Raw genomic sequence first — 26533 nt, 5'->3', positions numbered from 1 at the left:
TTTTTGTTTGATCCTTCAAATCCACCCACAATATCCATACCATACCACATACTTGGTAATTAAAATATACGTTTTAGCTTAATTCTCAGGGTTACCAAGGTGCCTATAGCCAACATCGTGAGGGATTTATATCGCTTGGGCAGTAGTGTTCACTTATCATCAGATGTACTGCATGCTTATTTTTTGATTCTAATCGTTACGCGTCCCTAATTAAGTTATTATTATTTTTTTATACTATATGAGTAGCAGACGAGCATGCTGTACACCTGATGGTAAGTGCCTACTGCAGCCTATGGACATCTGTAATCAACCCCAGAAAGAATTAGATATTTCTACCTGAGGTCCGCCACAGATGTGCCGCTATCCTTGAGGACTAAGCTGGAACGCCTCGGAAAAGTCTGTCTCCCTTACCACACCTTTCAAAACGGTACACTACAGCGCCTAACACTGCTGTTATTAGGCAGAAATAGGTGTGGCTGTGGTGCCGCCGGAGTCGAACCACAAAGGGTTCTACCACCTTCAATTAAGTGTTTGCAGGGTATAGATACATTGTAAATGAATATAAAGACAGATATAACTTTAAAATATTTATTGATATACAGGGCTTACGCACATAGATAATGTACAGTTGTTCAAATAATTAACATAATTACAAATTATAAAGAAAAGTGCATTTCCACGAAAAATCACAAAGAGCTCGATACATTTTGTAATGAAAGACGAAAATTAAATCCGTTACAATTATTATGACGTTAGAGTGATGTAAAAATACAAAAGTCGATAATTAATATTATACATTAAAAATAAACAGTACACATTTTTGGATTAAATGTTCTCTTCTATTTAGACTACGATACTAACTATTAAAGCTAACCATCAACACACTAACATAAATTAATCATTTATTTACAAAATTATACAATTCACCTTCTAACGATAAAATACACTGTCCATTATTTATTTAGAATTACAAAAATATAATTGTAATTGTAATTAAGGTTTACAATAATCAGAACTGCGATAGGTTCATTTATTTATTTATTTAATAATATTAATAGAATGACATGTTATGGCATGGCACAAGTACACACACAAAGTAAGGTGAGGGTGATTGCCGGTTAACGATATGAGAAAGAATGAGTTATTTAATGGGTTAACACTCTAAGATGATAGTAAATATAGGGTAAATAGTGTAATAATAGGGTAACATTGTCGTTCGTGTCGTAATTTCGGGACAACAGAGGGCCACAGTTAGGGCCAAACTTAGTCATTGAAACACTACAAAATATATTTGTAATACGCTTAACATATAGCAATAATAGTACACAACATAATCGATAGTAAATAAAAAGGTGCTTGAGTTGCAATTTTTTCGGGGAAAAAATTGGCAATCGTGCAAATGTCGGGAAGTGAAGTGTGTAGCGTGCAAATATGGACTCAGGCCGGCTGAGTCGCATAGACGTTGGGAGTTTCATACGACATCGTAAATCATCAATTTTAAAAATGAGTACAACAGCCTAATAACGTTTAGAGATAGACAGTCTCCTACACGTGACGTCTCTAAGCGGGAAACTATAAATCTGTCAATATATTTAACTCTTTTTTTTAATCAGTCTATATAAACAAAATTATCATGTTTGCAAAAATTGGTAATGAATAAAAGTATTTCGTGTGTAACATTAATAAAATTGCCGAAAATGGGTAATTACAAGGTAATACCAAAATTGATCAGTACAAGGACTACTACTAATCATTTAATTACATCTTTAATACATGGTACTTTTGAAATTAATGTGTTGGGGATAATCAAATTTGTATCCCATACAGCTTGACCCATGAAGAAGTAGCGCCATCCACCAGAACTTCAAGCCAACTAATTGATAAAACTGATGATTTACGCGTGACTGGTATTATGAAAACTTGCGAATTGTGCTGACATACTGATAACTTGTTGCAAATGTTTATCAGTAGCAAGTGCAAAAGTATATAAAATTACCTAAAACATAGCAATCAAACATAGTAATATACTAATACCATCGGAGCTATAGTAAAATACGGAATTGTATGACTAAATATATCCCATTACTCTAGTTTGATAAAATAGCTGTTTGAGTCATTACTTTAAATGCAAAGTGTATTTATTTTAATATATGAAGGGACATACATTAATACATTTATTTTGTAATAGTTCACAATTTACAAGGACGGTAAATTTAGGTCGTAAATATTCGACAGTTGTTGAAACATCATCATTGTTTAAAGATCATCATTATCAGACCACTTATTAATGTAGGTGGCGCCACTTAAGTTCCTTATCGATAGGTAGGCAATTTGAACCCGCAGATAGATCGACACTAGTAACGCAATTTATGCATTTATGTGATTATTTAACCGTCACACTGGTGTACTTCAAAGCAATAAGTGAGTGCAAGTGGCTCCATCTACCTTTGGTGTAGCTGACGTTGTCTTGCTTTCCGTTCTGGATTTAGACGATTGAGTACTTGCAGTTATCTCTCTAGCGCCACCTAATGTATTCTCTGTGGCAATTTTTTTTCTACTGTCAGACGGTTGAGAACGCAGCTACAAGCATCTCTTGTGTGGAGACGAAGAACAGTGTTTATCATTATGCAATTAATGGCATTATGATGTTTTTTCATGCCGCCTTGGTTGGAAACAGTTGATTACAAAAGTCCTTATACACAGGTGGTAGGGATGTTGTCCCTGACGTCACACGAGATTTCTATAAAATAGCTGATAACTTGCGGTATCAATGATCTCTCGTCCACGGGTAGAGACAGCGCCCGCAGACGTCACGCGGGAGATTCCTATCAGGCTGCGACGGCGACTTATAATCGTGGACGGGGAGAGGGGACGCAGTGACGTCACACGGCGTACTTGCAGCCGTCATCTCCGGACTTATAATCGCTCGTTAGGCAGTGCCGTCATACACGGCCGTCTCCCAGCGCAGCGCCGCACACCGCGCACGTGAAGCACCGCACGTGACGTCACATGGCGGAGTACTTGCAGCCGTCGTCCCCGGTATACTTATAATGGCTGGTTGAGCGGTGACGTCACACGGCGGAGTACTTGCAGCCGTCGTCCCCGGACTACTTATAATGGCTGGTAGGGCGGTGACGTCACACGGCGGAGTACTTGCAGCCGTCGTCCCCGGAGTAGCAGTGGTGGCAGTGCAGCCGCCGCCCGCGCACGCGCACGTCGGCGCCGGCGCGGCCGTCGCCCAGCGCCGCGCCGCACACCGCGCACGTGAAGCACCACACGTGGTAGCACAGAGATAGCGACTCGATTATCATTGCCGCGCCGCGACCTGCACAAACATACATACATTACACTTTGAATTACGAGTAGGAAGTAACACAAATGTATCGTGTTAGTGACACATTTGGGGTTCTAATTTAAAAGGTGCTGCTAGTCCACTCCGAATATAAAAACAAGTCGCGTCGCAATAACAAATTGTAGATATTAGCAGACGAAGACAGCGCGGGATCCCGTACTGTTTTCACTGTCCGCTCTCGCCCGCGGGCACAAAGTGTGCCCTTACGTTACGGAGTATATGCTAACTAAATCTGCATGCAACAACTTCGGAGCGTACTAGAAGTTTGGCGCGGACTATATCTACAAGATAACTGCAAATTTAAACACACAGACACATGTACACAAATGTACGTATTCCTATGCTCATAAAAAATTGTCCATAGGCATTCACATATACGAATCACGCTAATACACACATATGCATTTATTCAACCATATAAACACATTTGTACGCAAACAAATACATGAACTTACATAAGCGAATAGATGCCGCTTTTTTTGGCTCGCCATGGCGGAGGCACTGCCGTGCCTCCAGATACATTACTATAAAAAGTATGCCATCAAAAACATAACTCGTAAAAAAATAAAGTCTCACAACTTAGTTCTTCTAACGTAAAAAGTTGTGAAAGCCATGTAACACCAAGTCGATTAATTTATTCAGTCCCTACTTAAAGGACTTTCTGTCTTAAATTATTTCGTAATTAGCTAACCTAACAACATCTTATGAGACTATATCAATATTAAAAAAGCTCTTATGTTTTAAATAAATATATTGACTTAGGCATCGTACTAAAGAGTCTAACTTAATATAATGAGTATTACTTGTAAGATACATTGTTAAATACTAATAAGTATACATATGAATAACAACACTGCTATAAAATAAATAAATATTGAAGGTTGTGGAACCCTTTTTGGTTCGACTCCGGTGGCAGCACCGCCACACCTATTTCTACCTACTAACACACTGCGTGTTAGGCGCTGCTGTGTTCCGGTTTGAAGAGTGTGGTAAGGGAGACAGACTTTTCCGAGGCGTTCCAGCTTAGTCCTCAGGGGTAGCGGCGCATCAGTGGCCGACCTCAGGTAGGAATATCTAATCCTATCTGGGGTTGATTACAGATATCCATGGGCGGCAGTAGCCACTTATCATCAGGTGGACTGCATGCTCGTCTGCTACTCTTATATTATAAAAAAAACCTCAACAATGTTTACTTACCGAGTTCCTCCCCACAGTGCGAGCACTTCCTCCTCCCGCTAACGCTGAGCAGCTTCTCCTCCCGGGGCGCCTCCAGGCGGGGAATGTCAGCTCGCAGGGGCTCAGGGCGCGCACGACCGTTCTGGGTGATCGGTTGTTGGCTGAAAATATTTTAAACTATTATTTAGCAATATACAGAAGTAAGAAGTCTGGTAGGAAGACATTAATTACAAATTTGGAATGTATGTTGTGTTTCTGAGTGTTTGTGTGCTTGCTATGATACAAACAACGAAAAAAAAATTGTATGAATGAATTTAGAAACGGCCATTTTAATGCTTGTGCGAATACAATTGTGAAATACAGATAATAAATCCAAATAAACTATTCGACTTCCATGTTGGTAGAGCTTCACTGGGTTCTACTGGGGTTCTACTCCAGTAGTTTTACTGGGAATACACCATCGTCATGCCTATATCTTAAAACAGTTGATCCTTATTTGAAGGTGCTATGTAAAGTGTGTCAGAGACGGGATACGAGGTATTCTTAGTTAGACGCATTTGTTTAAATCAACCAGGTCATACATGATTTTATAAATGTACAAGTTTGTTTGCTATTGTGTGGTGTACCCATGTAGGAATGTAGATAGGTCGGTAGTAAACTAGTATCGTTTACCTGGTGGTCATGGGGTGGCCGGTATGCAGGTTATGTGCGGGCCCCATGTCGTGGTAGGAGTGCCTCTGGTTGCGAAGCTTATTTCTCTGCTCTTCTATCCGACGTTGTTCTGCCTCCTAGAATCAAGGTTATATTGGTGAATTTAGGGTATATCACTCAACCTATTTCGTGTTATGATTAATTCTCGTGTATAACTGGAAGTTTTTGATTAATGAGTAAACATCATCGTCTTACCATTTCTTGCTAACAGTAGCAATGTAGTGTTTGCTTTGAAAAAAGCTTTGTAAGTATAAGACAGATATAATAATATTTATGTAATTAGTTTTAACATCAATGCCTCTCCATCGATCAGAAAATTTATTTTCTATTTAATGTCCACTACAAAAAATTAAGTTAATTGTGTAATAATAACTACAAAATGTCCTGTATGATATGTATTTGTGTCTATTCGGGCACGTTGCGCGCACGTATTTACCTGTACGTGTGTGTGTGTGTGTGCATGTGTGTGTGTGTGTGTGTGTGTGTGTGTGTGTGTGTGTGTGTGCGTGCGCGTACCTGTATGAGCCAGTGCTGGTTGTAGTTGTAGTTGGCGGGCTTGGGGCGCGGCGCACTGCGCGCCTGCAGCCACTCCGCGTTCGACAGCAGCTTGGGCGTCGGCGCCGCGCTTAACGCCTGGACACGAACCAATGTAATTTAAATGTCTATCGACCACTTCCCAAACGTATGGCAGCTACTATGTTATTGTACAGATAAAGATATGTTTTGAACGGTATATAATCTGAGAAATAGTAATATGATGTTCATGTCTCTCGAGGGAGTTACTGCTTCATATAGCATTTAATAAATTGAAATAACATCATAAAAATGTACACTACCAAATATTTTTTATACAATCAATTACTGAAAAAAAGATCAGCAGAAATTGCAATTGCGAATTTGAAAAGCTGCATCCAATACAGGCCTATAAACAAAAATCTTTCCAATCCTGATCAATTTATACCCATACCCATGTACTAACAATGAGTAATTACAGTGGAAATACCAATAAAATCGTCTTCAAAAATAGATTCAAAATTTACCTGCAGCGTGTGCCTGGTCATCGGATGATATTGTCCGTTACTATTAGGCTTCTGTCGCAGTTGAACTGTAGTTCGGTCCACATTCACATACTCCACCGCTGACGGCACACGGCTGCTTCTGAAATATTGCATGTTTTAAATTTTTAACTACTCTGTAATTTCTTTGTACATTTTTTCTAGTTTTACTTAAATAATTTCACTTATACTGCAAAAACAATAACACACTTTTAGAAAAACAGTGACCAATAATAGTAATACAAGCGCTGATATTTTATATTCTCTGTAGATCTATTTAAATTGAACTACTAATGTTGGTCCCTCACCTCATAGTAATCTCCCTCTCGATGGACTCCCGACTCCTCGGCTTAGGAGGCAGCACCGGCTGCGGCGGCCTCATCACGTTCGGCACTTGTCGTCTAACTTCGGCAAACTTCGCCTTGTCATCGTACAACACCTTTCTGCTCTCTTCTACACCGAAGTGACTCTGTATGTGTTCCTCTGACACGAACGGTTTCCTTTTCAAATTCTCGTCGAATATAGGTTTTTCTGGTTCGACGGGTACCGGTTTATAGTTTTCACTGACGAGTAGGTTCGGCATTGAATGTCTATAGTTATTGTTCACGGCCTTTATTTGCCTGTGTTGAGGCTTCTCTGGAGTACTGACCGTTGATATATCTTGAACGGACTTTTGCATTATTCTATTTTGATCCCTGATCAAATTTTCCCTTTGCCGTCTCAATTCTTCTTGTTCCAATTGTAAGAGTTCTCTTTCGAAACGCAGTACTTCCTGTTACGGTTAGATTGATTAGACAATTCTTGATGGAAGTTTCGAGAGTTAGTTAGTACTTAGTGGCGGTTATAGTGAGAATCTGAAGCTAGCGTGAGTTGAATGAAATCATGTAACTGATTGAATGGATTAAACAGGTACAATGTTCGGTTTACATTTAAATATCGATAAAATGTAATGTAATCAGGTTGTAACACAAATGTTAGACAATTATAGGTTTGTTTTTTAACAAATATTTTGGTACATGCAGAAATGATTTAATATTAAATTTTATTCTTAAAAAGAGAAATTGGTTTCAATTGTATTATGTACAAAGTTTTCATTAAACCAAACATTGTTAATAGAAAAGCTTAGCAATTTGTATGGACCGCATACTTTTGAATTAACAATCAAATTTATAATATCTTGGACATTTTCTTCAAAACTTAATAAGGTTAAATTAGGTTCATTAACACTTTAAGACATTTAAAAAACAAGTTCAATAATATCAACAATTCAGTGACAAAGATTATTTTGTACTTTTCGATATTCAAAGCCTTTACTACCATGTTAAACATTTACGAAATGTCCATCTATATTGAATTGTGCCTCATAAATAGCAGTACAAAAGTACGTGGTCCGCGTGTGAGTGTATTAGCAGTGTAAAACATCAGTCACCTTGGTGCCATCGTCCCCCCCCGCGCCGCGCCCGCCGGCCGCGCGCCGCCCCCGGCCGCCGCACATCTTGTTATTTACACACAAAATGCTAGTGAGCTTACGGAACCATTATCTTTGTGTTTGTGGTCACTTTAATGACGATTTTTGTACTGTCCAAAATTTTTTTGAAGAAATTTATCATAAAAATGTTATTTTTTTAATGTTAAAAGAGTGGGCGCAGTATTATCCAAAAAATGTGTAGTTATACAAACGAAAATTAAAGAATTGGTCGTGAATATGTAAAGTTAAAGAATATATTTTTAACAATGGTGTTTTAAATTTTGAATTTCGAATTTAATAACAATTTTGGTACACAAAAATAATGTTTCCTACATGGAGGTTAACAGTAATGAAAATTTATTAATATATGCAATGTATCAAACTGAACTGACACAGAAAAAAAAAAATGTATAAAAATAGCTATATAACAACTTAATCTACTAATTTGTGGCAATTTCAAACTACATGCAAAGCGCATCACAGCTAGAAGTGTACTACAAGGTGCAAATGCAAATAAAAGGCTGTATATTGTGATATAAATAATTTTTATTTAACGTTAGGAATCATACATACTAAAATACTAATCAAATCTACTGACAGTCTACCAACTACTACAGTATATAAAACTACTCCAAGAAAAGTAATATCTATGTATAAAGAAAAAGGAGAAGCATTAAAATAAGCTTTTGTAAATATTTGCAGCATTTTAAAGAAAATTTCCACTTTTATTAAGCCAAACCAGTGGCAAATTTGAAACGTGTTCCTTTGAGAAATAACTACAGTCTTATACAATATTATAGGTACAGTCCACTTTCCACCTGTGGGCAACCATCTCCGTTATCAATTGAACGATAGGGAGCCATAACAATAAAAATAATATACTTAAACTATTTAACAGTGATAAATATTTCCTTAAACAGGAAGAACTAACAACTGATAGATATATTTTCTTAAATTTAGTGGTACCATATACAGTTTATGAACACAAGATGAAATATTAGTTGTTTCCATCGATCCACGGTACAAATGGTTACATAAATAGCGGAGACCCACAACCATTAATAGTGAAAGCTGCGGCTGAAATAACTTTCAATAACAATAAAGAAATAGGTATATTTTATCTTACACTAAATTTATATACATTCCTTACAAGGCCTCAGAAGCATTCAAAAGCTTTACAAAATTCTAGCATTAAACTTTCCGATATTTGTAAACATGCTGAACTATTCGCATACAAAATCATCAAATTTCGAAATAATATTTCAAGTAGCACTAATAATGAAATTATAACTACCAAAGAAATTCGAGACGAAATCTCTTTTTCCCAAAAATAAACTAAAGCTATTGTACGAGATCTACATTATACAATAAAACAATCAACGATATATACATAGATAGCAAATTTTAGACATACGATAAATTAGCTTAATCATTTGGGTATTCCAAAGATATTTTCAGGTGATTAATACCTTTATCTAATTATCTTATTCTTTATCGAATTTAATAAGTAATTCAACTCACTACTCGTATTAATGAAGCTAATGCTTACTTTACGAAACCTGAGTTCGGGTTATCTACATATGTCATAATTTTATCTAAATAACATTCCACATTAGTGACCATAGTCCATCGATAATTTTTGTCTCGAACAGAACCGTTACTATCCTTTAGGCCCTAAGTTCCTGAACCGCAATGGAATGTATGATATATGCATTAAGTGCTCATTTATCATTCCTCATTATTTCTTATATCTCTTGAATTAATCCAAATTACATTGATGCTTTTGTAGATAACATTTGCTTAAGTGAAATAACTTAAATGCCGTGTGTTGTATCGTTCGCAGCTCACAAATCGGATCAAACTACTAATTTTGCATTATTTTTCTCAACTTTCTCAAAAATAACTTCTCAAACCCAGATAGAACTCAAATTCCGTGTCGTAATCACATAATGGATTACATTATCTTCACTAACCGCATTTCATTCGCTTACCTGTTGCTGCTGTAACTTCTTATCCAAATGCTCGATCTTGTCGTCAGCTTCCACTGTCTCGGTAAGACCGGACAGTTTGGTAGCGAGGTGGTTGTTGAAGGTTTGTTCAGATTTCTTTTTATTATTCTCTTCTTCATCTGATGTCACTGTCATATGGGTGTACGGCTGGAATTGCGTTTGTATTTTAGTTTCACGAGAGCATAGAAAAAAATGGGAACCAGAGGTTTAAGGCATCGAAAGGAATTTAATTGTTAGGTCGTTTCACATGAAATACTTTTTTTACGCGAAAAAGAAAAATATGCAGAACATTAATATGAATATGTGGTTAAAATTAAGTTTTACTATATTGAAAAAAAAAAAAAAAAAGATCAAGACAACTATAAAGATGACTCAAAGTTTTTTATCAACTTATCAAATCACGTAGTTAAACAAAATCAACATCAATACAAATATCTTTATCTACGCGAACGACTCATTATGATGTTCAAATTTACGTACTACCCGTACTATGACTAAGTTGCTATGGGTTCTCTTACCTCGCTATTTTGTCTGCTATGCGGATTGGATGTCTCCGGCGACGACTGACCTTTGTACCAAGCCTCAGCCGAGGGCCCCCTATCTACGTCCACGCCAGAGTCCCTACTGTCTCTTAACTTCGCATCCATATCATGCGACAGGGTTTTCTTGTAAAGCAGTTTCTCTATTTTAGTCTCCTCTTGGAGGAAGGAAGTGATGTCAGGACGCGGAGCGAGTGTCAGGTCAACGTCTAAGTAGCTGTCATCAACTTGACCTTCAATGCCAAGGAAGCTGGTACGTTTATTCCGAATCTCCTTCTTGATGCGACGTGCGGAGCTTGTATGTTTGAAGTTTCCCTTAAGAAGAAAAGCGAAATATTTTTGAAATAAATAATTAGATTCATTTTGAATAAGCAATTACATAACTGATTTACCCTTTATAAAATATAAACAGTTCCTAAATTAAGAACATGTTATAATAAAATAGGAAATACTATCCAAGAAATCCAAATTTTAATTCAACGAACAAATACTTACGTTGCCAAGCAATTCATCTACACAATTATCTTCCATGGGTGGTGGTGGAGGTTTCTCTTTAGGAGGTTCCAGCACATTGGATGGTAGATCCAATGGGAAAGCTGCCCCTTCCGATGCTGAGTTTTGATAGAATATATCTATGTTTTCATACAAAGGTGTCACTGACACTTTGTTATCCACGTCGAAATCCAGCAATGCATCTATATTTTTTACATTATTGTTATTCGACTTGACCTCATCTAATTTTGGGTTAGAATCTTCCATCGTATCGATAGTAATATTATCTTCAGAATCTAACTCTCTGAATGCTAATTCTAGGGCGTCTGTGACCTGAAGAATTGAAAGAAATTCATTAAAATCAAATCTCATTTCAAAAACATTAATAACATCAACGCTTCAAAATTATAAAAACAAAGCACAAATTAATATAAAATCACTGTAAAACAAAATAATAAAAAGAAACTAAGAAAAATTAGGAGACATGCGAGAACATAACATTAAGCATCATGGCACAGTTAGCACAGTATGCGGCGGAATGCGTGTTAGAATGAAGCGCAAACTCTACGTAGAACTTGTCTTACCTTGTTAACCCATCACCCAAAGCTGATGCAAGGTTCCTATCGATAAAGATATTTTAAAAATAACATCAGTACAATATTACGAGCATCAGCAAGGAGCCTATTCTGCGAACGACGTTTACCCTACTAAGCCATAATCAGAAGATACGGCCTGTTTGCTAAAGATATGCTTCTCGTTGATAAGGGAGTTGTCTTTATCACACTCAATAAAGTGTCGGATTCTGATTTTGTACGCATTTAGCTCAATTTACATACATATTTTATCTAGGATAATGAAAATCTAAAGATGGTATATATATGAGAGGATATACAATATGTACATAAATAAAAGACATACATAACAGTGTAACATATATTTTCGATATAATGAATTTACAGATATCACTTTAAAGAACAAATTTTCTAAATGGTGGTGATTATGAAGAGTGTGTGGTTCTAATTTTTGTTCTATTTTTGTAATATCATGATTTACGTAATATGTGTCTAATGGGGTCCACATTTACCCTGTTTATCTACTAGTACAAATTGAATTAATGATTTAAATTGTTCGTCTACTTCCACTACAGCTTAATATTACTTTGTTTTAACACATGAATTTATTAGATACAATGTGAAGACTAATCGTATTATAAATACTGTTAAGGTATGATGTATGAGAATTAGAAAATTAGTATACCAAATATATTCAATGTAAGGCATTTTCTAATGTAGGTATAATAAGGGTGGGTTGGAATCGGAAGACCGGAAATCGTATAGATATACGAGATCATAAAAATTCTAGAAAATTTACTGACCATCACGTCATTTCTCATCTAACTTGCTAGGCAATACTGAGAAATCGTATGGCTATATATTGAAAATTATGAAACCCTAGGCCCTTTTAGGCACTTTCCTTGACACTAGTGTTACTAGAATTCATCGCGGACTTAACCGTTACTTTGTTATTAATAAACAAAATAGTTTTACGTCTATTAGGCTCTATACAACGTTTGGTTCTTTTTTCCCAAAATGGATTAGAATCTTGATTGTTACTTACCGCTACATCATTGTTACCTGCATTGGTGGCTATGTCGCTTTGATTAGACTCGTGAGCGTTGTGAGATGTAGAATGATTGAGATGAGATATGTCGATACCTACAATCTGGTTATCTGGCGAGCATTTAGATGATGCTACATCAACAATGTTATGAGTTAGTGAGTCGTGGTTATCGCTAAATGTTCTAAGCGTTTCAATGGAATTCTTTGGTGAGATGTTAGTAGTAGTTGTAATATTAGAGACAGTTACCATTGACATGCTTTTGCTGTTAGAAGTGTCGTTAGTACTAATATCGTTAGTGTTAGATTTGTTTCCAGCACCAGTGTTTAGATTATTGCATATTTCATTCAAGTTCAAGTGTATAGTCATTTTCCCCTGAAACACCACAGTATCGGTGTCTGACGATGTAGATCCAGGCTCATTGAGACTTACACTGGAGTCCTGATTTTCCAAACTCTTTAGTGTATCTTCATCTTCTTTGTCCATTTGTATCTCGGTCATGTCGTCAGTAACACTTAACTCTTCCGGCTGAGACACCGCTTGAAGGTAGTTGCTAGCACTGTCACTATCTTCAGTTTTACTATCCTGTTCTTCAACTTCTTCCACTATAGGATTTGCTGTTACAGTCTGTACAGACTCAGAAGTTAAATCGACGGGAGTTTTCGTTGGCTCCAATGTCATAATACTATCTTCGTTAGAAGATTCGTACTCGGAAACTTCAATCATAGGTTCTCCAATGGGAGAAGCTACTTGAGTCAAATCTGCGATATCATCTGCGGGTACGCACGAATCTCTGGCTGTGTGTATTCCACTGTCTTCAGTTTCGATGTCACTAGGAACAGTGTTATTTTGCAAATCAGCGCAATCGAAATCTTCTAAACTCTGAACTCTCTCAAAGGAGTTTGGAGAAGACTGTCCGTTAATGTCCAAGCTATCAAGAGAGCGGCAAAAACTCTGCATTTGATTCTCAATACCTGTCAATGTATTTTTCATACAACTGTCAGACATTTTATCCTTTGATTCGTCATTGACATTTATATCCACCGATTTATTGTTAGCGGCGATTTCGTCTTCGACAGATATCTTAGGTATCTCCTTATTTTTAGCTGCATCTAAACAAGACAGCCGTTCCTTAAGACTCATCGATACATCTTTAACTTCAACTTTAGTAATTTTTACTTCCTCTTCAGATTTTTGTGTCTTCAAACTTGAGAGGCGTTCTTTCAGTGATCTTGTATTGCTTAGGTCTCCATTTGAAAGCCGCTTTCCTTTGTCAACTTCCGTGGAAGCAGATTTGACTTTTTCAAGAGAAGATAGGCGCTCTTTTAGAGGCCGCACTTCTGTAGGTAACTTCGTCAGGTCGCTTGTAGACTTTTGCACGTGCATTTCTTCTGTGAATTTTTCTAAACTAGACAGTCTTTCCTTTATAGACCTTTTGTTTGAAATATCAGGTAATTTTGGTTTATTTGTTTGTGGCTCTTGAGAGTTTTCTCTCTCAAATTGTTCTCTTCTTTTGTGAATATCGACTTTTGGCAAGTCTTTTTTCTGATTATTATTTTTGGTGTCGTTTACTCTTTCTTGTTGGAAGGACGAAAGTTTCTCTTCAATTTTGTTACTAACACTCGTCCTGATTCTGTTTACGTCACCGTTAGTTTTGTCTGGTGATTTTTCTTTGAGGTTGTTGTTGACGACCGTTTTAACAATGCTACTGTTAGTTTGTGATATAATTCTAGATTTGTAGCCCTCTATGGCACCCTCGTATGTGTATTCTTCGGGTTCGGGAGAGCTGATAGTCGTGGTCGTGCAGGTGTCGTATTCGTTGGCACTTGAGCCGAGTTTGCGGGTGTTATCGCAATTAGACATGTTGTCCACGTCTGAGTGGTTTTTGTCAAGATCCATTCCATCGCTCTGAAAGCAGTAAAATATTAACATTACTTTACATTTTATTTAAAGTATTTCCGAGTGATACTAGTAATTCTATCAAATATTAAGAATTATAGCGACATATAATTCCTAACTGTAACTTTTGATTTTGGAAAATGATTTCTTGATGCGAATTTTGAGATGCATACTGAATTGATAAACAAAGTGTTCCTCATTATGCTATGCATGTTTCAGATTCGATCTCCGGGCAAGAAAGTGTTATGTAGAAAACATGACTCACAGCCAAACTGTGTGTGTCACAGTCTTCACTGAGGCTGCTCTTGGTGCTGGAGGTGCCGATGCCCAGGTCACTGAGGTCGTGGCCATCGTCGTCTGTGTACAGCGCCAGGGGATTCCGCCTTCTGCGCCCCGCTCTGGAAACAAAATAAATTGTGTTGAGTATAACGTGTATAGAAATAACAAAAAGCTATGCAAGTCAGTGACGAATTTTGAGCCAATGTTAAGATATGCTGTCATATACTGGAATACTATATTGAAACATGGATGTATCATGTATCCCTAATTACATTCAATTTTAATTGAAGTATTTTAGTAATAAATGTATGCAGTCTATTTTACATTACGAAGCTACTGGTGGCCCTGTGGTTCATAACTAACACAAAATATAGCATTTCTAACGTTACAAATGTTTCTTCCCATAAAGGTTAAATTGAAACGATCTGCCTTCACTATTCTTTTCAAACCAGAATAGAATTCAAACGATATTGTTTAAAGGAAGCCAGTTACGCAGTATTTTAAACAATTACGAGAATTTGATCCATGATCTTCTTACTGCAGTCCTAAAGCTGTTTATTCCCAGATTCCTAGAGGCTGTCGGCGTCGCGCAAAGAATAGCGTGATGCTCACAAAGCTATCGCTAAGTACATCCTGGAATAAATTGTTCCCCGTAAGGCCTTACACCATTATCCCATATACTGCACCGATGCATTATTGATGGCTTCCTATATGGTTTATTTTAAACACGGAAAATGATTTTACGGGAAATCATTGCCGCAATCGTGTGGATATCTACATAGTGATATCCAAGTTAATTTAGTATGTTATGAACACAATTTACCATAAAAATAAACTTAAGGCTAATCTTGCCAACTTTATTATTTAAAACAAAATATTCGCAATGCACAGAGAACCAATTAACATATTTCTGCATTATGTTGCGGCGGTGTAGCACTGATCCCATATTCTGCACTGTATCTGATTCTGGATTCAAAGGCAAGCCAGATTCATTTTTTTCCAGGCGTTTCATCTCAGTGCTCTGGAGTAACAACTCCACAGAATGGAAACAATGACTACTTGACATCAGGTGGGCTACAAATTCGTTTGCTTCTTCAATTACACAGAAAATAACTAAAATTAGTATTGAAATCTTTACCGTTTGTTTTTGCGAAAGTAGCTAAACATCACTTATTTGATCACAGATCACAAGTAAACTGCGTACATGTTACACTTGTGTGACTAACTTAGATTTAATCTCGTAATTATTAATAATGAGAAGTCAGCTCTGATTCACGTCAAATGCGCCGATGCTAGTTATATCTAGGGTTCACAACTTTTTCTAGAAAATGTTAAGGATATTTTACATACATAATTTAATAAATGGAAATTAGTTAAGAAAATATATCTCCGTTTTTAAATGTCTATAATTACGTAGCGTACTGTTGTTCCTACGAAAAATATTGAAATTCTAACAAAGATGATATACATGGTGATGATATGAGATAAAAAATATAAAATTTAAGAATTCTATTTCTTTATCGTAATAAAGTTTTATATCTGTATTTACCTCAAGAAAAGTTCTTATAACTTCCTAACAAGGTGAGCATTGTAAGGAAATTATTAGAAATACTGCACACCTATAATGACGAAATGTCAACAAAACTACCTACTAACTACTAACTACTAGATTATCTGAGCCGGTTGACAACCCTGCCCACGACTGGGTTAGTCAGTACCACGTCACCTTCGTTTATCATAAGTCCACGGAAGATCACCAGATAACTATGTTTATTCTATGCTTCACCTGACCTATTGACTGAGTACTTTGTAAATATCTTAGTAATTTTCCAATTAACAAGAGTACTCGTATGTACCCATGTACTAACCGGAAAACATGATAAGGAGTGAAAGGACAAAGTAGATTATGCGTCGTTGAGCGTTTTGTTAAACTGTTATTTTTCCCTTATTTAACTGAAGGTCTAACTTTATGGTTCGTGTGGCGATACAACTGCCACACGTGTTCTGCTATATTACAACTTTGTTTGAATTGTTGCGTTCTGATTCAAAGGTGTGGTAAGAGACAAGAGGCAACGAACAACTAAAGTCTTATAAGTGACAATTGTGGCTTCAGAGATCGTAAAGCTATACTATTTGGCTTTAAGGGAACCATACAATCAATCAGCGGTAAGTAAGTAGTAATAATAAGCGGTAATCGGTCACCATCACTTATGGACTTTTGTAACTAACTCTAAAAAGGACAAGGGTACTACGAGTACCTAAAGCAGACCAAAGATACATTGTCACTCCTGAGAACTAAGACGCTCGCCTGAAATGTATGTCAAACATGAACAACTTCCAAAAAATATAGACATCCTACGCGACATCTTATCAATTGAAACATAGTCTGTGATTTATGGGCAGCTTTCATTTGTACCTATAGCCTAAGTCACGCGGCTTGCACCTGTCTATCGCGTTACGTGAAATGGCCAGTCGAATCACTACAACTGGATAAACCGGTATCTTCAAGGCGAATGTCAATCATTGGTGTCATAAACACCTTTCCGCTAATATATTGTAAAACTTGTATGGCGATGGGCGATAGTATTGTGACAAAATTAACTATCTATTTTTTATAGGTGAATGGCACTGCAATTACAAAAATATTTAAAAATATAACAAAAATATTTTAATATTTAGATTTTTTATAGCATTCATGACATCATGAGTACATACTCGGGATGTCAATGAAAGTCATTATTATTAGGGGAGAGTTGTGTCAGGAGGAGTAGAAATTGTGGAAGAGAGGGTTAAAGAGACCAATGTTTTCAAACGCGCATGATGTGGCGACGCTCAGCAATAATATAAATACCTAAAATTGAATAGTAAAAACTATAATAAAATTCTTTTAATTTGGCTATATTTTTACCAACTACTCTGGTGATCCCAGGAAATCAAACACTCCCGTTTATTAGCACTACACTTATTACTCAATGGTCGTCTGTACGCAAAAAGAAAAGTGAAAACGAGTCATAACAAACGGCAGACGGCCCAGCACTTTCGCCGTAACACTTTTGGACATTTAAATAGAAAGCCGCCCAATTACATAGGCACACTGATTTATGATAAACAATACATAACACCGGTATATAATATACGTGATCGATACAAGCCGGTTATGTTGTCTATTGCCGTTAGAAAGGATGCTTATAATGCCCCGTTCAAAATGTTAAATGGAAAAGTGATGATGAGGTTTTAAAATTGTTAGTGTATCTCGTATGTCTCAAATTGTTTCACCGTTTCCAATGAGTTTATTACTCACAATGGTCTAAAACACACACACACACACACACACACACACTTAGTCCACAGTAAAAACAAACTTTTATACGTGCGATACTTTTGGATCAGTCAAATTATGAATTTTGCGAGTAAGACTTCCCTGGCTAGACGTGATTCTAAATAGGACCACTTAATTGGAACGCCTTTATGTTATATACACACATACACACAATTCATCTTAAAAAAATAACAGGTCAATCATTTGATTCAATCTAACATTTTTTTATTTTATGTAAAGTAAAGAAATTTCATCATAAGTAGCTTACGCGAATATGATATCTCTATGCATAATCATCAAAACATTATATATTTATTTATGCCGGCAGTAATAGTCAAGTTGATACGACCATTAGATTACAAGTGTAAACCTCTCGTTTCGTTACACAATACAAAGCACGCATCTCAACACAATAATTTGACAGTATAAAATTGTTTCCAATGATAGCTAATGTGTATTGTGTATGCATAAGGACGTATCCTCACACAGATTTATATAAAAGATGATGATGATGACGATATAATAATATAATATAGACGTTCATTACAGTACGAATACATATTTGTTTGATACAATTAACATGTAAGAAACAATATATTATTATGTTTATTTCGACATACAAACTCTATTTGTAATTAATATTTGATAATCTGCAAGACTCCGCTAATATCTTGATTTCTCATTTAAATAAATTTTATGTCGAAATTTCCGATCCATAAAACATTTGATACCACAACTAGGCTACTACCACAGCTTATTTATCGAACTTGATTACAAACCAGAATCTCGTTATGTTTTTTTTTTACTTTAATAAATGTTGTTAAGTTTTTGTATTTTATAAGAGATGACTCTTATAAAATATCAAATAAATTGATAGTCTTGTGATTGCATCTGCCTTAGAACAAGAACACTTACACATTTCCTTTTTTAAGAGACGTTGGCACAATAAAGGGAATCTGTGTAAAAACGCAATAAATTTACAGCACCGTGGAATTCGCCTTATGAAGATCAAACAGCGGGTCACACGCAACGATACATCGTGCGACCCGCGTTATTTGTACGTGTGCGATTAGCCTAATGATAGATCACTTTCTATTACATAAAGCGAAACAGAGCACTTGTTTCAACTTATGCAACAGACGTAAGTGAAGAGGTCACAAAAGTTTGAGAACTTCTGCTAACTGCTGTCAATTACTGGATGTTAGAATTTGGTGGATGAAAGTAGTGATCGATTGCAGTGAAGGATGTTACTTTCTGGGAAAAGGTATTTGCTACTATCAGTCTGAGATTTTTTGTTATTATTTGTTAAGACAGCAGTGGTGCGGTAGCCACGAATAATGTGAGCATATTTTTTATTACCTTTATATGCCGGGCCCCCCCTTGTATCCGCGCCAGAAAAGGGTTGCATTCCAAGCAACAAAAATGTTTTTGTTGAATATAATCTACTACTGATTTCATTTCCAAAAGTAGATATTTACTAGCTAACTTATAACTCACAGACTCAACATGCGACCAATCAGACACATAAAGAATAATGATATATTAAGTAAATAGACGTAGGATGAACAACCTATTTCAAGTCACTTAGTAATCTTGCTCACCCATCCTTCGTCATTGATAATTTCATTATGGGATCCTTAACTAACACCATGAAAGCACGGCAAAGTAATCCCAGGGGATCATTGTGATCCCATCGACAGGCGGGGAAGCGCGATGTAAATCGATTCGTGATACGCGGCACGAGGGCGCGTGAGTGTCGGTTCGATTCCGGAGGAAATTGCGCACACGTTTTCTGAATTCCCATGGATAATACCATGCACTGAGCGTGGTATGCGGAGGTACTTAATTTCGATTTTTGGTTTATTTTTTACTATAATAGAAATTTAGTTTTGGAACGTAAATTTGGTTTCAAAGTTTTTTCAAAATATTATTATATGTTTCGTTAAGAAGTAAATTACAATCCGATTTGTATACATTAGACATTTTAATAACTCTTCCTTGGAAGTCGGGCAAAAAATAATATAATATTCGTTACAAAATACAAATATGTACATAATATAGTAGTTATTGATTTTTATCTGCACAAGGAATTGTGTATTTCAGTCAGCAATAAGTCTCAAATTACACCTAACCGTTACAGCCGCCTGGAATAAAAGCCTTACATACAAATAAATACATTTAGCACAACGAAAAACCCCTAAAACGTAATCAACAAAACTACTGCAGCAGCAACCTTAAGCCAGTAACTAGTACATCAAAGTAAAAAGCGAAGTAACAATTAAACACAACGTCTTACGAGACTATAAAAATCCCTGCAAATTGAGCCCAACAGCTCTTTAATGTCCGCAGTATAAATTCCATTAGGCTTACAGTAATTGGTATGGCAGATTGACGGCAAACACCGAGCAATGTTTGCATAAAGGACACGCCGCGAGATAATCGACTTTGGCGATAAAAAGCTAATTTTATGTGATTCTTAAACTAAATTCGGCACTTGGTGCAAATAAGCCCAAATCGTATAATACTAAGTGGCAAGTACGATTGTCGCTAAATGCTAAATACTCAAATACACAAGTATTTATACACCCGAATCCAGTACAACTAAAATTCATCATTTAAATGGGGCTCCGGATCGAACTCTAGACCTCTGCGGGTCATGCCGTTGATATTGCGCAAAGCGAATCGTCAGAATGTGCCCGAAGTATGCCAGTACAATTTTGTGTCCTATAAAATATTATTAAATAATCGTTAAGAACAAAAAAAAAGTATAGCCATCTTCATTCAAAATTTAGACACAGATATGCAAGTGGATACATTAGATATATCGAGTAGCTCGATTTTATATCTTTTGTAAATAGAGTACCTACAATGTATGTAACAGGTTTACGCGCATGATCATTCGCCACTGACCACAATGGAGCACATACTTACACAACACGCGCCACGCGACATCACGAACTCACTGTAAGAGCTGTTTCGTGGATTTTTGCACGAAACTTTCAAATTGCGCATTCTTTGTAGTCGTTAATTAACAAGTGAAAAGCGGATATTATCGTCTAATGATAGACCAGTGTCTCTGACCATAGTATTTTCTTTATTCTTTGCGTCTCCATGCCTTTCGCATTGGATTTTATTTGATAGTAGTTTGACTATTCCTCCAAACATCTGGATCTCACTCGTCTGTTTATCAAACAGGTTTATTTGGAGTCGATCACAGATGTGGTTCAATTTCATAAAAAATATACGCTTTACTACACCATTCAAACCAAAATGCATAGTAAATTCCTATAAAACAAAGTGAAATGGTGACATGGTATGACATGGTGACGCGTAGTGTGCTCTTGGTACCATCACAACGTCGAAACGCTTTCAACTTATAACTTGGACCAAGCGGTGGTACCGTAAAAACGACACGCATTGTCAACGAGCTACGATGGAGCGTGTCGCAAGCACGTGAGAACTATGGCCAGGGTAATGTATTGTCCACCACGATTGTTGTACACGTTGGTACTGTATGAACATGGTAATTGTTCACACGAAGCTGTGACCTACGAGGTCATTGGTATTAAAATATCTCGGTATTTACATATGAAAATTCGCTACAAATATTCTGATCCGATATAGGATTTGGTTTGGTTATATAAACATTGTAACTATAGATTAAAATTAAGGATTTTAATTTTTTCGAAAATTTGGAGCAATACCATATAAAGGATACATACACCCTTTTACATCAACCTAACAACAATTTAAATATACGTTATGATTTAAAAACAAAATTGAGACCAAAGTTAAAACTATAATAAGGAGAGAAACTTACACATACATACATTTTAATAATCGTAAAAACAACACAAAATCGATAACACACATTGTACTACACGATCGAGACTTTTACATTAAGCTTTTATCAGGACATTTTAAAAATATACTTATTTGTTGAAACTGCAAGTTTCTAATCTGCGCGAGGCAAAACAAAAGTGAAAAGTATGACAAAACCCGCTATGGCATTGCCTATAATATTTAAAAAGAAATCACAACACATTACACGGTACTAAAGGAAACCACGATGAGGTTTGCTTTCAAATCCAAATGTGGTATATGGACGACTGCAAGGGTTACCATTACATAGTAAAATCGATCAAATGAGTATGATTAAATATCTTGTGTCAAGTAAGAAAACTCGTTTAAACCGAACTGTTCGCGTGCAAAATCTTGCACCCACGCTCCTTAAAAAATAAAATAAAAACAGTGTTAATAAAAACAGTAATTTTGTTTAGAAGATTGATAGATTTACTACCATTTCTGGAAGAGTTCGGTTATGAAGAAGTAGGGCAACTACTTAGGAAAAAAAGGAATTTTGTTAGGTACTAAAATACATTGCTTTAGGGCTATCAATTTCATGTCAAATCAAATGAAAAGTAATATGAAAAATAACATGGTTTAAGTTTAACCATATTAATATTTTTATAATATAGCACGGTCGACAACCTTACGCGCGATACGGCTAGGGAACTGGACGGAAGCGCCGAGCGGGACGACACCGACTTTTTGCGGACCTACACGACACGATTTGCATTTACGGTTAACGATTACGATCTTAAAGATGCCCCTGCAACACCAGTTCATTTTGTGTAACGACTTCGTTAATCTAGTTTTGAGTTTGTTTTACCATACTTTTGATTGATTACCATTTACATTTTATACTTCACCATATTACTACATTTCTTTTAAAATAGAATACATATATTTTCAGAATTAAGAAACTTAACTTAACTTTTGAAAGTTCCCCTTGATTTCTCTGGTCTGCCATCATCAGACCCTGATATCCTTATAATGGGACCACTTTGGACGTATCTTCTTTCCAACAAAAACAAAACATCAAAATCGGTTTATAAACGACGAAGTTATCCCCGAACAAACATAAAAAAAACATATATACGGTCGAATTGAGAAACCTCCTCCTTTTTTGAAGTCTGTAAAAAACTGTTTTATGACAATCCGCAATTTATATATCGCATTGTATTTTATACTCTCGAGACACACATTAACCACTAACGTGGTTTTCCCTTCCAAAAATCACCATCAGGATAAATTGACCTTATAGCCGAGCAACCGATTTATTGCATTAACTTTATAACGAATTATTATTCAAACCAACAGGTTTTCTACTGCAACCTTCCCACACATCATGCGCAACCGCCCAATCTCACACATTGGGCCATGCAGTCACCACCCTAACAAATTTAGCTAATTCAGTGCAGTGAGAACGATCGCGTTTTCTAGCGTTACCACTTATTACATAAACGGGTGTCGGATAAAATCAGGTCGCCGGCCGGCTGTCGCCTTACAACAGGTTGTCACTCGATATGTCGCTGGTTGGCACCCAGCATTGACGACGCGACTGTTCGCAAACTGAGTTTAACTGAGAGATGGTTATAAAAAAAGTAGCTGACCCGGCAAACTTTGTGTTGCTATATAAATAAAAAAAATGTTAAGGGTGAACGACCCTTATCACTCAGGGGTATGATATATAGATAGTAGCCGATTCTCAGACCTACTGAATATGCATATAAAATTTGGTGAAAATCGGCAAAGCCGTTTCGGAGGAGTCCGGTAACTAACATTGTGACACGAGTAATTTATATATAAGATAAGAGATGTATTTGAGGCTACAATGGTACGACGTTACTATTCAATTTTTTATTAAATTAGGATACCAGCATGTAGTGATCGATGCTGTCTTTGTCTATAGACATCTGTACTCAGTCAAAAATAAGATTAAAGTCATGAGGAATATTCCTATTGAATCTTACGAGGCGAATTTTAGAGAATCCTTTCTTAATACTCTAAACGAGCAAGTAGTTAGGTACATCACGAGGTGCTGTACAAGATTTTATGCTTCTCGACTCATAGATTTAGTCAACCCACCGGCGCAGTTAAATTACTATTATCGACTTTTATTAACTAGATTTTATCTACTATGTTTAAGATTGCGTACGTACAGAATGCGTATAACCAATAAACACTAAAACTTATTAGCAAACATTCATTGCCTTGAAAATATTTCAAAATATTACTTATTGGTATTTGCAAGTAACTATCCGTTTTATCTTGCCACTTTATTGTTTATTACACTATTAAATTTAAATACACTTCAATAATGATTTCTAACATATAGCATGCAGTTAAGATAGTCATCAAATAGGGTAACATTCCTTCGAATTCGCAAGCACTCAAGGTAATGAGATGGTTTGGAGATTATCTCACGATGTCTGTCCTTAAAAAGTTTGACATTTAAAGAACATCTTCAAATGAATGTAATCTGCGTTTCGTACTGCGTAGGACCTTAATTGACCAATCATTTCCTCTTTAGATCTTGTTGAAATTGAACCTGAAATATTTATCGATCTTCAGTTACGTTTCTTGAAACTTGATGTATGAGGTAAACGGGTTACCTGGTGGCTTTTGGGGATAGCTCAGTTAGCACCTTTTTTCTAGGATAGGTAATAGAGATTTGTCATTATTATATAGGTACATTTTATATGTAGACTACTGCCTTATGTATGTATGTAAGTTCATATCCCACTTCTAGGTATTGTTTACGCCGGGGTTGCGGGCGGCAAGAGTGGGAGCTCGAACCGCCCGGCCAGCTGCCCCGGGAAGGACGACGGTATGTGTGGTCGCATACCGTCGTACGCACCAGATGGTGTGGCGAGCGTCAAGCTCACCTGGGCGGAGCCCGACGGGGCCACGCGCTAAGAGGACTCCGGTTGCGTTCCTGCGGAGATCCCGGAGCCCTCTACGCAGCGCAGAGGACAGCCAAAGGTATTGTTTACGCCACTGATGCCACTGGTGGCTAAGTGTAGATTGATGTATATTAAGAACATTTGTGTACTTTGAGGTATGTAAGTTTCTTACTAGATGTTTTAGGAAAGTAATAATTAGTTTAAAATATCCCGAACTTCGAAAAACAGACCTACTAGAGATTCCGTTCGAAACCGTTATCTTAAAATTAATCCATTCCTCGCATATCGTTAATCCCTTCACGGTGAAGCAAATTGTAAGTAAGATCATGAGTTAAACATAATCCAATGATATACATCATTAAAGACAAAGTAACGTGTAGAAATGGCCGCCTACGGGGACGCCACAATAAAAGTAATATACCAAAACCCACGCTCACGTGTTATGGTTGCATCGTAACCACCGTTATATTTTTACGACGGTGACACTATTTTGGCATGACTCATAAATATATCTTGGTAATTTAGTTATAATACCTGAGTAGCTACTGAAATAATACTGATGAAAGCAATTTCAAATTGTAAGTCTCTCTAAGAACGATCTCAGATGCGTTGCTACAGCCGAAGTCCACGTCGGATTTTTTAAAATAAGTTAAGTATGTCTGTGTTACCTTTAAACTAGAACGCTTCCGAAATTATTGCTGCTATCAGGCAGACAAAATCCTGCAATTATAACTCCTTAATGCCGACCAAACTCGTTTAAGCGTGATTTATTAACCACAGCATCTGACTTATCATCAAGCGAGATTGCTGTCAATCTCAAAATTATATAATAACATAACTATATATATATTAAAAATATAACCTGTTACTCCGGCAATTTAGAGGAATCCAACGAAACCCCAGATGTTTAAATCCGACAAACCGTAGGGCGTGCCAAAGAATGAGACATACATACAAACATACATGCATACGCCCGAAAAACATTACCCGTCGCATTTGGGTTTAAACATGAAATAATTTAAAACATTACCCTCTTCATTGCATTCGGGTAAAAAATATAATGATTTACCACTCAGAAACTATTGAAATGTAAGCGTATGGGCGTGTATATGTGTTCGTGGGTTACCAAATACTGTGATCACACTATTACTATGGTCGCACCCGCACTTTACCCTAATAGCTAGTTTAAATACTGATTGAAATAAACGTTGTAGACTCGCCGAACCAGTAGTAAGTATAGAATGCCGTGAGCGACAGCAAACTGTTGCATTTATGATAATTACACGGATATGTCGATTTTCTGCCAACCGTGGCCAGTGTCGAAAGGAAGGTAAGTCCAGAAATATCTATCTAAATTGTCATGGTTTGAATCATTCTAAAAGAAGTAGCTATATTTCGTAAGGTCTTAATACAACGAAAACCTGAGATACGTAAAACCAAAAACATGTATTTATTGATATAAAGCTATATTGTTTTGATAGATATGTGTTCTATAAATATCAGTGACGTTTTATAACTAAATGGTTCACACGTTTTACAGAAACGAAAATTTAACACAACTAAACCAAAATATTTAAATAGAAAGCACATTGAAATGTTTCTGTTATTACTTATTACAGCTTGATGCATAAAGCTAAACGTATGAATTATGTCCACTAAATGTATTTCAGAAACTTCAAAATATCAGTTAGCTACTTTTGTCGGAGGGCAAGGTTTCAAAGCTCAGCGTGTTTAAAATTCCTGAACCCAGTAGGTACAATCACAGTAACGTGCATACGTAACAACAAATATCTATAATTACCTTCAGCAGTAGCTACATTCCTAGGAAATTAGTTCGCGTGAGTGGAGGAATTAAATGCGGTCGATAA

At 36.5% G+C, this 26533-nt stretch overlaps 1 protein-coding gene across 5 annotated transcripts in view; it reads right to left on the bottom strand.

The window, feature by feature from the left end:
• Positions 1 to 2147: 2147 nt before the first annotated feature.
• The window catches only part of smash (smallish), a 179204-nt gene continuing 154818 nt past the window's right edge, over positions 2148 to 26533 (bottom strand). For 4 of the 5 annotated variants that reach the window (XM_073077498.1, XM_073077496.1, XM_073077497.1 and 1 more), the window contains 12 exons: positions 14584 to 14716; positions 12852 to 14327; positions 10806 to 11135; positions 10290 to 10625; positions 9754 to 9918; positions 7724 to 7789; positions 6603 to 7066; positions 6280 to 6397; positions 5756 to 5872; positions 5201 to 5316; positions 4550 to 4689; positions 2148 to 3325 (listed from right to left, as the gene is read on the bottom strand). In XM_073077498.1, the coding sequence (XP_072933599.1) occupies positions 3138 to 3325; positions 4550 to 4689; positions 5201 to 5316; positions 5756 to 5872; positions 6280 to 6397; positions 6603 to 7066; positions 7724 to 7789; positions 9754 to 9918; positions 10290 to 10625; positions 10806 to 11135; positions 12852 to 14327; positions 14584 to 14716 (3649 nt within the window). In that variant the 3' untranslated portion in view covers positions 2148 to 3137. The remainder of the gene's footprint in view (positions 3326 to 4549; positions 4690 to 5200; positions 5317 to 5755; positions 5873 to 6279; positions 6398 to 6602; positions 7067 to 7723; positions 7790 to 9753; positions 9919 to 10289; positions 10626 to 10805; positions 11136 to 12851; positions 14328 to 14583; positions 14717 to 26533) is intronic. The other variant, XM_073077499.1, reaches the window with a different exon arrangement.

Source organism: Epargyreus clarus, unplaced genomic scaffold (assembly GCF_041222505.1).
Source record: "Epargyreus clarus isolate Ecla_fem2 unplaced genomic scaffold, WU_Ecla_fem_2.2 ptg000010l, whole genome shotgun sequence".
Classification (NCBI taxonomy): Eukaryota; Metazoa; Arthropoda; class Insecta; order Lepidoptera; family Hesperiidae; genus Epargyreus; species Epargyreus clarus.
The sequence above is the reverse complement of the archived record's forward strand: the minus strand, read 5'-3'. Positions and strand labels throughout refer to the sequence as shown.